Below are 12,644 nucleotides of genomic sequence, written 5' to 3'. Positions count from 1 at the left end.
GGAAGCCTCGAGACTATTGTAAGGGAGACTTTCAAAAGGGAGTCGGGAGGAGAAACAAGACTACGTATTCCCCCCTCCCCAAAAATCCCACCCTCAGTTGGTCCTTCTAACTCCCATCACGCTCAAAATGGTCGAAATTCTACCCCCCCCCCTCCGTATGTTGCACTGGCAAAACCGCGCATGACACTAAAAAAGGCGCGAAAATTCAAAAAGAAAACAAGCACGTGTAACAACCTTGCAAATTTATTAATATACACAGAAAAAACTTTGCAATGTAACAAAATTTGTCACTCTATAAATATAAGGCATAAAAATTCCATATTCCCCCATTTAAAAAAAAATCTTTTCTTAAAACTGATAGTTAATTACCAATAATAATTAATATCTAACATTTAGAAAAAAAAATTCAACCGTTATTATATTTTTAATGGCATCAAATATTGACACCAAACCGGAATAAACTTTTTTAATTTTTTGTTTAAAGTTCTATTAATTAATTATTTAAAATATTTTTAAACTGACCAGTAACTATTAATTACAACGAAATTAATTAATTAATTAATGTATAATAAACTTAATTATTAAAATATTATGAGCAAAGGCCTCAAATAAGTTTTATTATTGTTAATACGCGATTTTTATTTTGTCAAAAATTGGGTAGAAATTTGGAAAAACTTCATGGTTTAATTAATTTATTTAATTTATTTTTAATAAGAATATCACCATACCTTTTATTAAACCGTTAATTAATTAAAATTAACACCCATGCCCATTTATTTTGATAAAGGAAAAATATTGTATACTACAACGTATTTCGCAAAACCAAGGGAATTAATTAATTATTTCTGATATATTTACAAAATATATTAATTTGTTTTTATTTATTTATTTATTTATTTGTTTATTTTTCCCCTCTATTTTATTAAAAAAGTATCGCTCTGAATAAATTGTTTATTTTACATAAGCCAGTGAGCGAATGATGTATCTACCAATAGGCAATGGGAGCTAGTTGTTTTTACTTACGTCTTTCTTGACCAATGGGCATCGCGTTATTTATTTATTTATTTATTTAAGTCTCAGAACGGGAGAACCAAGTCCCGATTTGTCATTTATTTATTTATTTATTTATATTTTAATACTTCTTAATCAATCAGAAGAAGTGTGTAATTTCCTTGATGTCTGTCTATTAGTAACTATTTATTCCTGATAAGTACTTTCTCCGCTAACTGAATCAAGGCCTGCTTTTCGGGACTATCTCTTAGAGGAGCTATGTAACGTAGAGCTTCGTTGCAATGTTTTTGAGCCAACATACGAGTATGGTCCAAACCATCACTCTAATAACGATTTAATTAATATTAATCCGTATTAAATAATTAATTAATTAATTAAAAAGGGTTAATTTCAGAGTTATAATTACCTCCATTACAGCGTCATAGGCTCTTTCAACATCGCCTGGTTCGGAAAATCTCCTCATAATTAACGCGTTTAATTCTGGAAACTGCGTTAAAAGTAATTAGTAATATTAAGTGTTAAAAATTAATTATTATTAATTAATTAATTAAGAATGATTAAGTAAATTGAAAAAGAAAATTACTTTTTCACATGCGAATAGGACGGGAGCAGTTGCTAATCCAAGTTTCAAATCAGCAGCCGCGGGTTTACCCAATTCGGAAGAGCTAGCGATGAAGTCCAAAAGATCGTCCACCAACTATTGAATAACCAAAATGAATTAGTACCTATTTTTTAATTAAAGATAAACAATTAAAAATTAACTTACTTGAAAGGCAATACCCAAGTTTCTTCCGTATTGGAAGGCGGCTTCTTGCATTTCTTCGCTACCTTCGCCTAAAAGTGCAACAGCTTTACAGCAATACGCTATAAGACTGGCAGTTTTCTTAAAGGTTTTTTGCAGGTAATGAGCGAATCTTTCGCTTTCGTCTTCTTTGGCAACCAATTGCATAAATTCGCCTTGAACTAAGTCCAAGAATATTTGCGCTATTAGTATAGTAACGTCGCTATTCCCGATTTCAGCGAGTAGTCTGGAAGTTTGAGCGAGAACAAAGTCGCCCGCGAGTATGGCCTGTAAACAAAGTAAACAATTGAAATCCTTCCAAAAGACATCAAGACAACAAAATTGAAACTACCAAAAATGGAAAGGAGTAAACAATCTATGAAGTTTACCTTTTTCTGTCCCCAAAGAACATTGCAACTAGGTTTCCCACGCCTCTGGTCTGAAGTATCTACAACGTCATCGTGTACCAAACTGGCCGTATGGATCATTTCAGCTATCATGGCGATTTTTAATTGGCTTTCTGATACCCTAAACAACAACAACAACAATTGATGCAAACTAATCAGAAAAACCAGTCCAAGTGTTTGATTTTTTTCGATACCCCAACAACAATACAACGAACAAATTAAATACAACGAAGAAGAAAGCCCAGCCAAAAATTTAAATTCCTTATAAGTTAACACTCCGCAATTTCGTTTCTAGTCAAATGTGATCACGATAAAAGAGCTAAATTTTTATAAATTTGATGCTAAACTACACAAAAACTTCGACTACGTCAAAGAAATAGGATATTATAGGACCTTTCATGAAATCAGAGGATAATATAGGACATGTTGAAAAATATAGGACTTTATCAGACTGTTGGGCTCCCTGAAGACACTTCGCGATGAATTACATAGTAAAGTAGGTTTCTAATTAAAGTACGATATGTACCTTCTATTATAATGATGATTTATATGGTAGGTTTCTAATTAAAGTATGGTAGGTTTCTAATTAAAGTATGGCAGGTTTCTAATTAAAGTATGGTAGGTTTCTAATTAAAGTATGGTATGTACCTTCTATTATAATGATGATTTAGTGCTCTGGCCATTAATACGGTGACCATGGGCCTAAAGGCTTTGCCCTGACCGTCGAAATAGTAATTGGCGATTTCTCTTAACTGTATCCGGTGTGTCCACAATTCCTACAATTACAAACACAAAAACACAAAGATGGTTAAATAAAATCTTAATTACGCGTAACGATTTAATGATCCTTTTTATTCACGGAGGAGGGAAAACACAAGGACAAGGGGGATTCCTCAACATGTTTTATTTCATCTTTAAAAAAATATGAAGCGTTTAATTTTATCCCTCCTGATATATAGGTATAGGTAAGTCAGTCGTAGACGATGATGGTGAACCACCTCACATGCTAGATGCAGCCCGAAGCGTGTTCTTGATGACCTGATTTCGGGATGGCTTCGAACAGGTTCCAAAGTTCCACGATATATTCTTGAACTTTACGTTAACTCGTGGTGGAATATATTTATAATATTTTCTCGTTTTCTTTAGAGAGCGCGCGGTGGTGGTTCCTACACGCATGGCTTATAAAAAAACTACTTCCTGGATAATTACAAATTTAAAAACATACCACCGACTTATTTTCGAATCCCAGAAAGAAAAAAAAAAGGGAGAAACATATTTTGTTTTTTTGTCTTTTATATTAAACCCGTAATCCAGATTTTTATTAGAAAAATAAAAGTATACCGTTTAAAACTTCGAAGAGGAGTTGTTGTTATTTATCGAAAAAATATTCGCGTATTTTATGAATAAATAAATAAAGCAAAGCAAATAACTATAAATAAACAAATATACTTTCCCAACTAATGTATTTATAAAATTATGCCCCTTCCCTTTTGTGACATCTTTTTAACCTAACTTGGTTAATTGTGAAACATTAACGATTCTCGTAACCTACAACCGAATGAGTCAAGGTCAAAGAAAAGGCGTTCATCACTAATCACCTACGTAATTGTGACGTATCTAACATTTTCTCTGGCGTCCTTGACATTGACGGTGAATTTTTAACCGTGTCCTCGTAGGTTAGTAACGCGTCATATATGGATTTGGGGTAAACATTTTGGTCGAGTTCAAACTTGACGCAGTCGCGTTGTCTTACCCTTTTGATTTCATTGTAAAGTACGGATACGTCGCCTTCCGTCAATTTGGAAGGATCGGTGTTCTCGGGTAGATTACCGGGGACGTGCATAACTGGCGCTTGCAGAGACTTGGAGGTGGAACTCAAATGACGCCACCTTGTCCTACCAGATAAGGAGGCCGCTGATGACGTGTCAGAGGTGGACGAGCTACCATGACCATGCGGGATTTTTGAGCTGAAGTAACTGGTGACTGGAGTAGCCAATAAACGTGGCTGTTTCGAAGTACTAGGGCTGCTGGACCCCGTTTTCCCCGTATGGTCGGAACCAATCTGTAATATTTATATTAGAAAAAAACATAAATTACACCATGAAGCCTGCTTAGGCCAATAATGTGGTTCCATCTTTATTAATGTGTCTTTGTACTACCCAGTTTCGAAATCAAATAAAGTTGTTATTCAAAAGTAATTACGTTTGAAGTTTATAGGCAATAATTTGGTTCTATCTTTTATGAATGTGGCTTTGTACTTTGAACTTTCGAAATAAAATAAAATTATTACTCAAAATACATCGTATTTCAGTATTTTGACGTTATACTCTTTTTAAGTCTATATTTGTTCAGTTGTAAATAGAGGTGTAAATTAAACAGAATGAATAGAGAAATAAATTTACTGGGGTTCAATAATAATTTTCAAACACACCTGCGAATAATATCAATATTAATAAATAAATACTTCGAATTATTGAATTTTAAAAAAAAAACCATAAATTGTTTTTAAACAAGAATTACTTTCCTTATTTTCACATTGAAATCAGTTTATTTTATGTGAAATATAAATATCCACTCCGTAAAATGTTTTAAAATTAAAATAATACTTTTTAAAGGCTATGAATTCCGCTAGCAATTCCTTACTAGGACAGCATAATACTTCATTTCTGAGCCAATTACTTCCCAAAACTAATCTCAAATGATAAACTTCCACAATGCCAAGGGCCCCAAAAACAAAAGCGCAATGGGCCCCTACACAGCTTCAACTATTGCCCAAACAAACCCCTCAGTAAATTTATATACACCTTTACACACCTGATTACATAATTAATTGAAAAAGAATTTCAAATAATTAAAAAACACTCAAGGCGAATCTGAACTAATTAATAATTTTTCAAGAAGAAGAGATACCTTAGAGTGAATTTTTGTTTGAATCATTCAGTAAAAATGGAATATAGGCTACGAGGACTATACCAGTTCAGTTCTTTTTAGCAGTGAGCGAGCGAGCTAGCGAACACGGAAAGCCCACTTATTACCTTCGCCAATGATGTAAGAGACGCGAGGCAACAGGTAAATCTTGCGCCTGAGGAGACCACGTAGAGATTAAGAAAAAGAGAGGGAGAGAGAGACACTAGCTAAGAGAGGGGAGACGTCGGTAAGGGTCACTAACCTACGTTGCCCTTGATCTTGAAATAAACCACGGAAAGAATGAGGAAACGGGGTGTCATGGTCACTCAGGTGCTACGTACGCCAACAACGTTTAATACGATTTACTCTCCCAAATTTTCCCGAAAAAAATTAGACATTTCTAGCTCAGTTTTCCGTGGGAAACCGTTGGTTCTTGGAATATAAATTGACGGTGAAGGTTAAACGCAAAACTTCTTCCTTGTTAGTCGTTACCGTTAAGTGTAGTAAATATTTTGGCTAGCTATTAAATTTAAAGCCAATCTAAATTGACCGTGGATGGATAGCTACTGAACCGGGATTTAGTATATAGATGCGGCTAAGATCAAGGCGATACGCCAGTATTAAAGAGAGGATAAAATATTGCATTAGTTTCGATGGATAGGTTTAACTAAGGTACTATAAGTAATATAATAAGTTTATGTTCCATAAGTAAATGCTAAAAAGACTTACAGCTCGAGCAGTAGTTCGAGAACAACAAGCGAGAATTGACTACACTGGGTTTTACAGCCCATCTTCCAATTTAGTCTGTAGTCTGTACTAACCAGTGATAAACTTATAGAACATACCTCATGAACTTATGCTTAAAATAACGTACTATAAGTAAAACGACAGAAATAAGTGTGCTTACTGAGAGCTAGTTTGAGAACGACAAGCGAGAATTGACTACACTGGGTTTTACAGCCCATCTTCCTTTTTAGTCTGTACTAACCAGTGACAAACTAATAGAACATACATCATTAACTTATTGTTAAACTAACGTACTATAAGTAATACGATAGAAATAAGTGTGACAAATTTACGGTCAAACACTGAACCCTCTATTATACCCCCAAATACTGAAAACGGGTCTCTTCGGTGACATAGTGACAAAACGGGACTTTCCCCTCCAAATATTAAACTCCAAAATATTCAAAGAAGAAAAAAATGAGCTCAACTCAGCTGGAGACGTGCTGAACTAATTTAATAGCGTAATTTGCTTTTAACATCAGCTGACCTCGCTAAACATCGTGTTATACCCTCACTTTAAGCCGAGCTTTCCCCATATAGTATATGGATCGGTATCTAAATATTTTTCTTTTCTGAATTTAAAAAGAAAGAAAATAAATTCACGGGGGCCTAATTTCAATTCGAGGAAGCGTAGTATCAATGCCCTCGAAAATAAAAATCTAACGATAGGTAGAGTAGAGAACAGAGAGATGAGCCGACTATGATGGCCCATTTTTTTTCCTACACTAAAGGAATGCGGCGATCCCAAAATTAAATATTAACTTTCTCAGCGTGAATACCTTTTAACAAAAATTCCTGATTTTATTTTTACTTAACAAGCCCAGGGTGTCATCTTTGTGACACCCTTTTACAAGAGGGACTAAACACTTGAGAAAAAAATATTTCCTAAAAATTTCCGGAATTGCTTAAAGAGATATGAAAATTAAATAAAAAGTTTTAGAATTATTTTAAATTTACTATTGATCACTCTTTACAATTTATATTTGAGATAAAAATTATTACAAAATTTTCCCTTAATAAGACCTACCACGTGACGTGATCCAAAACCATCCCTTTTACAAGTACACTAAAGGGACATACCACGTGACCCACAGATTTCAGGTGAAAAACTAACCCTTTTAAAAGTACCATGGATAAAGAATGCGCGTGAGGAAATTTGTTTTCACTCTACAGGATCGGCAACTCCCTATCTCGAACGACAGCTTATTCTGTATCTACTCTGTTACAATATCGGTTGTCAGCACGCGCAAAGCTTTTGTCTCTATGTAATCTAGCCTTGCGCGTGCTGACAAGAGACAAAAACTTCAGGATATTTTAAACGATTTTAAATCCTGAAGATCCTGAAGTTTTTTGTCTCTTGTCAGCACGCGCAAGGCTAGATTACATAGAGACCTAGCTTTGCGCGTGCTGACAACCAATGTTGTAACAGAGTATATACAGAATAAGCTGTCGTTCGAGATAGGGAGTTGCCGATCCTATAGCGTGAAAAAAACTTCCGCACGCGCATTCTTTATCCATGAAAGTACGTTAAAAGGACATACCACGTGACCCACAGATTTCACGAGAAAAACCAACCCTTTTAAAAGTACGTTACCCACAGATTTCACGTGAAAAACTAACCCTTTTAAAAGTACGTTAAAAGGACATACCACGTGACCCATAGATTTCGCGAGAAAAACTAAAACTAACCCTTTTAAGGAGTGTTTACATCGACAAAGATATAAATAAACTCTAGGATGTCAAAACTGAACTGGTATGTGAAGATATTTCAATTCAATTCAGTTTAGTTAAGGCGTACACCGTAATTGACTGAGTTGTTAACGAGTTAAGCCCCTGGGATAAGAGAATACCTTTCAAAAAATTTACGCATTTGAAGTTTACAATTTTCAAGAAAGAAAAAAACAAGCCCAATGGGAAAAACCCCGATTAAAAATAGAAAATGGAAAGAAAATTAAATTTTTCTCGGTTAAACTGGGAATAAAGGAATGAATTTTAAGGAAAGGTAAGGTAGTTTCACCTCCTCCCTCTTCTTATAGTATAGCCTCATTTTGGTATAGAACGGGAGTTCATTGATAAAAAAATTTAAACGTAAAAGAGACCCAACGAAGAAGACGCTGCTCTCCTCTCCTCTCCTCTTTTGGTACCTTTTTCGAAATTTTCTTTCCCCCAATTTTTCTCTCGGACGGACGACGGCGGCGCCATTTCTCCGTTCAAAAGAAATCCAGTCGACCCACTGACCCAATACAACGTCAGAGAGAGAGAGAGAGAGAGAGCAGCGCTATTTTCTACTCATTTTATAATGAAAATCTTCTTTACTGCTCTTCATAATTTTCATAACATAACAAACTAAAACATTCAGTAAATTCGAGGCCTAACTTAAATAGAATCCATTAAATTTAATTATTTTTAAATAGTTTTGTAAAAAGGAAAATAATGTCATTGATGGTTTAAGTTAAGTGTCGGTGATAATTATTATTCGATAATAGATTTAGAATTGATTTTAATTATTTGCAACTTAAGCGCGAAATTTATAGTTGTCTGGTTAACAAGGAAATATGGAATATTTAATTTTGATTTTTTTTTTTGACGTCAAATGAAAGGGTTAAAATTTTTTAAAGTAGCGTTTTTTAATAAAATAAAAAGTATATTTCCTATACCTTAAAGTGACCTTGATTAAATATGTAAATATAAAGTAATAATAATATTACTTAAAATGGGCAGTTCAAGCGCCTATTGTTGAATGCAAAAATGCGAAAGTTTGCCAAAATTTATTTTTCTTTATTTTTAAATTACTATATTTTTATTTAAATGATAAAACTCGCTTTGATAAGGGTAATATTTTACGTTTTTAGGTAGATATGGACTCTAATATAGTTTGGGAAATTTTGCTAAGAATATCACTAAGTTTGTAGACGGCCCCATTTTGAGCGTCTATACCAGGTCAATAAGTAGCCAATCTAGCCCGGAGCTATTCAAAGAGTATAAATACCAAATCCCGTTATTTTTGGCAATTTTTTTCTTGGATCACGAACTCGCGTTTCTTAAAGAGAAAAAAAAGTTGTTTGAAAATAGGGGATAAAACAGCGCGGGGGGGGCTTAAGATGAGTGGATTCTTAGCCAGTAGCCAGCACCAAATTTAACCTGGTTTTGCTTCAAAGCACTCTCTGGTCGCTCGGAACGTTTTATAGAGCAGAAACAAGCCCAATAATATATTGAATCGTGGCTAAATTGGTTCTGAATCATACTCATTTAATTTTAAATCATTCGACCCACCCTTCACATTCGTTATTATCAATAAAAAAGATTTACACCAATTTCTATTTTTGGATTTCGTCTATTTTTTCTCCTAAAAGGTCACTTCCCTACACGATTTTATGTTAAAATACGAATATGTACCGTTTTGTGTGCATTGCTGGGAAGATGACCGTACCAGGCACCATATCACTAAGCCTCGGCACTTAAATTCATTTAACAATTTTACCATTTCTTACTGATTTGGGACACGTTATTTGATTAAATTTGGATAAAACTAGGATCCATAAATATAATTTTGCTTAAAATATTAATTATATAGCGTAACTATGGCATTTAAAGCATTAAATGGTAAGGTTTACGTAATCACTCACGATACTATCTAGCAGACGACATAATATTCCAAGGATGAAAAGGTCGCGAGTAAGTACGACTACGATGGTTAGATTCGTTTATTTTAAACCTTACCTGTGCGTATCCTAATTGCGAAGTCCGAAGCAACCTGACACTAGTTATTTTATTAAGTCGTAATGTTTCTTTTATATCGCAAAGGCACAATCTTTCGGCGAGACCCGATAGTCTATGTAGAGAAGTACCGGCCATGCCGATAAAAAGTCTTCCGGTAGTCCGCGAACACAACCTCGGCCGCTAAAAATTCCTATTTCGGGGGTACCGATCGCCTAATTTCGCCCTAGGGGCGGATAATTTATAAAAACGGGATTTCCAAAAACAAAATAAAAGAAGATACGCCGGGCTTCCTTACATCACGGTTCGAATAAAATAAGCGCGAACGACTAGTTCCATTGGCGGCTCGTCTCCTTCTGCCCCAGTGAAATATATTTTTTACACTGCCCGAATTTTCCTCCCTACCCGTTCACGGTAGAGGGCGCGCTAAAACGCGCGGGAAATTTGACAGACGAAATCGAAGAACCGACCAATAAACTTAATGAAACAGTACTTTTCAAACTATTTAACTCTAAATTTAAGCACGTCTAACCTACGTTAAGGGTTCTAACGTAACTTCTCCACCTTTTAAGAAGGAATAATTCCAGAATTGCACCGGTTTTTTATTCAAAACTATTGAATGAAAGTTTAATGTTTTTTTGAACTAAGCATACACGAATTTTAAAGTTCTTTCGACGAAAATGAGAAAAGCATTCTCCGAAAATGAGCTAATACGATTCTCAAAACGTTTTTTTCTAAGACTAGGTCAAAGGAAAATCCTGTCTCGTCTCTCTTTAAGAAGAAAAGTTATAAAAATAATTATATTTTTTCCCCAATGACGTTAATACGAGGGTGATCAGGCGACTTACGACTAGTTTTATAACACTCGTTTTTTCATAGGAACCAAATAATTTCCGCGTTTTATGCTTGTCTTGTCTTGAGGTTAAACGGTTTTACCCTCCATTGTTTCCGCGGATAAAATATTACACCCTCCTAAACACTTATCGACGTTTCAATAAACTTAAATCACTTTAAGGCCTATTTTAAATTGGGGACGTTAAAAGCGATTGAAAATAAAAACGCGTAAAAACGATCTATAAGAGTTTCTAAGTTCCCAAATAAATTTTCTGACAAGTTATTTCCGAATTTTTTTTTTTTTTTTTCTTAAAAAACCCCTAGGGCATTTACAGAGGGCTCAACTAGGGGCTGGTGTTTTTTATATATTATTATTGTAAAATTCACTTCCGGAAACTCTAGTTAGGTTTGAATAGCTAGACTAGTTTATAGATAATTGATTAAATTACCTATAATATCATGAATTTATCGAATTCATCTTGAATATTGAACTAATATTATTGTTTTAATTTAAAACTCAATAAAAATTTATTTTAAAATTACGTTGCCATTTGAACAAAATAGAAAAAATTCCAAAAACAATAGAGAAGATTGTACCTAACAACTTTTAATTTATTTAAAATTAATTTGATGTTAGGGCTCTCTATTTCCGCCTTTTATTATTTTTTCCAAGTATCCGCCCATTGAATACTTACTCTGTAATTTCTTACTGAGAAATAAAAATCTAATAGTTGTTTATCTATATATAAATTCGGAAAAATTGAGAAAGGCAGTCTTAAAATGGGTCAAAGTAAAATAAACCTGACAAAGGGTTAAACTGAAAGAATAAAAATGATTCAATTGTTAAATACGCTTATCTTTGATTCCTCTGACTTAAGATTGACAGAAACTCATCATCAATTTTGTTTACTTTGAAATTAAATGAGATGAGAATTGAGAATGAGATAAATAATAAAACTTTAAATTTTACCTGAGCCATGATTGACTCGGCGCGTTTTTGAAAAACAGCCCCAGGTCCATGGGTCCCCTAAGGAGGAGAAATTTAGGTTGAAAATAGATTACCTTTGCGTGTTTAAATGCATTAGAAAAACGTCAAAATGTAAAAATTAACTTCCGGATCCAATTTGTAAGAGGAAAATCTGTTAGTAAACAAAATAACTGTAACTGTTTCGTATATTTTCTTATTTTTTAAGTGGTATAACAATGTTTAATATATTCTAAAATCATAAATTTTCAGTCGTTTTCACAGTTCCCTCTTGCATCTCAGGTGAAGAATGATAATGATCACCAATAGTAAAGTCTTTTCCTACATCACAAACGTTTTGGAAATTTATGTTATTGCGTGTGTTTGTGAGTGTTTTGGCGTTGTTACGCTATGGTTGAAAAGGTTTTTATATTTTTCTTAAGTGAGTGTTCAGATATTTAAATTTTATCTATTTTGGTTATTTAGAAGAAAGCTAACGACAGTGATTAGAAGGTTGTTGTTATTACAACTAGATGGGAAATTTCTTATTTAGGTTATAGTTTAATAGTGTTTAAATGAATATATTTAAAAGTTCTTACCCTCTAAAGAAAAATGGTTTAAAATTAGAAAAACTGAATTTATAAATATTTAAACTGAAAAATAAAATTTATTTTAAAATATTCAAAATTATATTGACGGATCTTCGTTAAATTTTATGCAATTTAGGAGTCTAATTCCCACGTTATTCTTAATCATCCTTATTTTTCAATTTAATGCCTTATTACTTATTCCCACTCCACGTTTAATCATCTTACACACTACTTACACCAAAAATACATAGAAGCGACACCGGGAAACTTTAGTGTGCCGCTACAGACGTAGGAGGGGTTTGTTTTGTTTCATACCCCTTTATTGGCTTCACCGTGGCCCGAGCGCTGTACGCGAGCGTTACTGGAGTGACGGAGACTCTAGAGCTAGTACATACCCAAAGTCTCATCCTAACACCATGGAGACGGGAGAGGTAGTATTCCCGGTGTTGCTTCTAATATTTCCAGGTAGAAACCAATTACAAAGAGCCAGTTTGATTGATGACGTTCTAAGTAGGCAAGTTCACGCCCATCTAAAAATAAAATAACTTCAAAAGCGTCTTAGTCTTATCAGAGCTTACCTCTCAACTCAGATCTTCAACTGAAACAGTTCATTGATTTGAGAGGAAAAAATAAATCTATCAAATAAT

General features: G+C 34.0%; 1 protein-coding gene across 1 annotated transcript; it reads right to left on the bottom strand.

The window, feature by feature from the left end:
* Positions 1 to 225: 225 nt before the first annotated feature.
* qless (decaprenyl diphosphate synthase subunit 1 qless) lies at positions 226 to 9,972 on the bottom strand. The gene is made up of 8 exons (XM_089868193.1): positions 9,613 to 9,972; positions 3,953 to 4,261; positions 2,848 to 2,975; positions 2,182 to 2,320; positions 1,778 to 2,080; positions 1,595 to 1,708; positions 1,418 to 1,498; positions 226 to 1,334 (listed from the first exon to the last, which is right to left on the bottom strand). The coding sequence occupies exons 1-8, from the start codon at positions 9,745 to 9,747 to the stop codon at positions 1,194 to 1,196; spliced, it is 1,350 nt and encodes a 449-aa protein (XP_089724319.1). The 5' UTR covers positions 9,748 to 9,972; the 3' UTR covers positions 226 to 1,193.
* Between the last annotated feature and the right edge of the window lie 2,672 nt (positions 9,973 to 12,644).

This window comes from Phalangium opilio, unplaced genomic scaffold (genome assembly GCF_054372755.1).
Source record: "Phalangium opilio isolate 3A_F unplaced genomic scaffold, DU_Popi_V2 ptg000024l_1, whole genome shotgun sequence".
Classification (NCBI taxonomy): Eukaryota; Metazoa; Arthropoda; class Arachnida; order Opiliones; family Phalangiidae; genus Phalangium; species Phalangium opilio.
This window is presented reverse-complemented; position numbering and strand designations above follow the sequence as displayed.

Bases quoted from the DNA above. Each gene is read 5' to 3' on its own strand.
- qless (XM_089868193.1), bottom strand. From the start codon at position 9,747: ATGGCCGGTACTTCTCTACATAGACTATCGGGTCTCGCCGAAAGATTG. The intron at 2,081-2,181 runs GTAAACTTCATA...CTTTGTTTACAG, and splicing joins TTCTTTGGGGACAGAAAAAG to GCCATACTCGCGGGCGACTT. The intron at 1,709-1,777 runs GTAAGTTAATTT...GTTATTCAATAG, and splicing joins ACTTGGGTATTGCCTTTCAA to TTGGTGGACGATCTTTTGGA.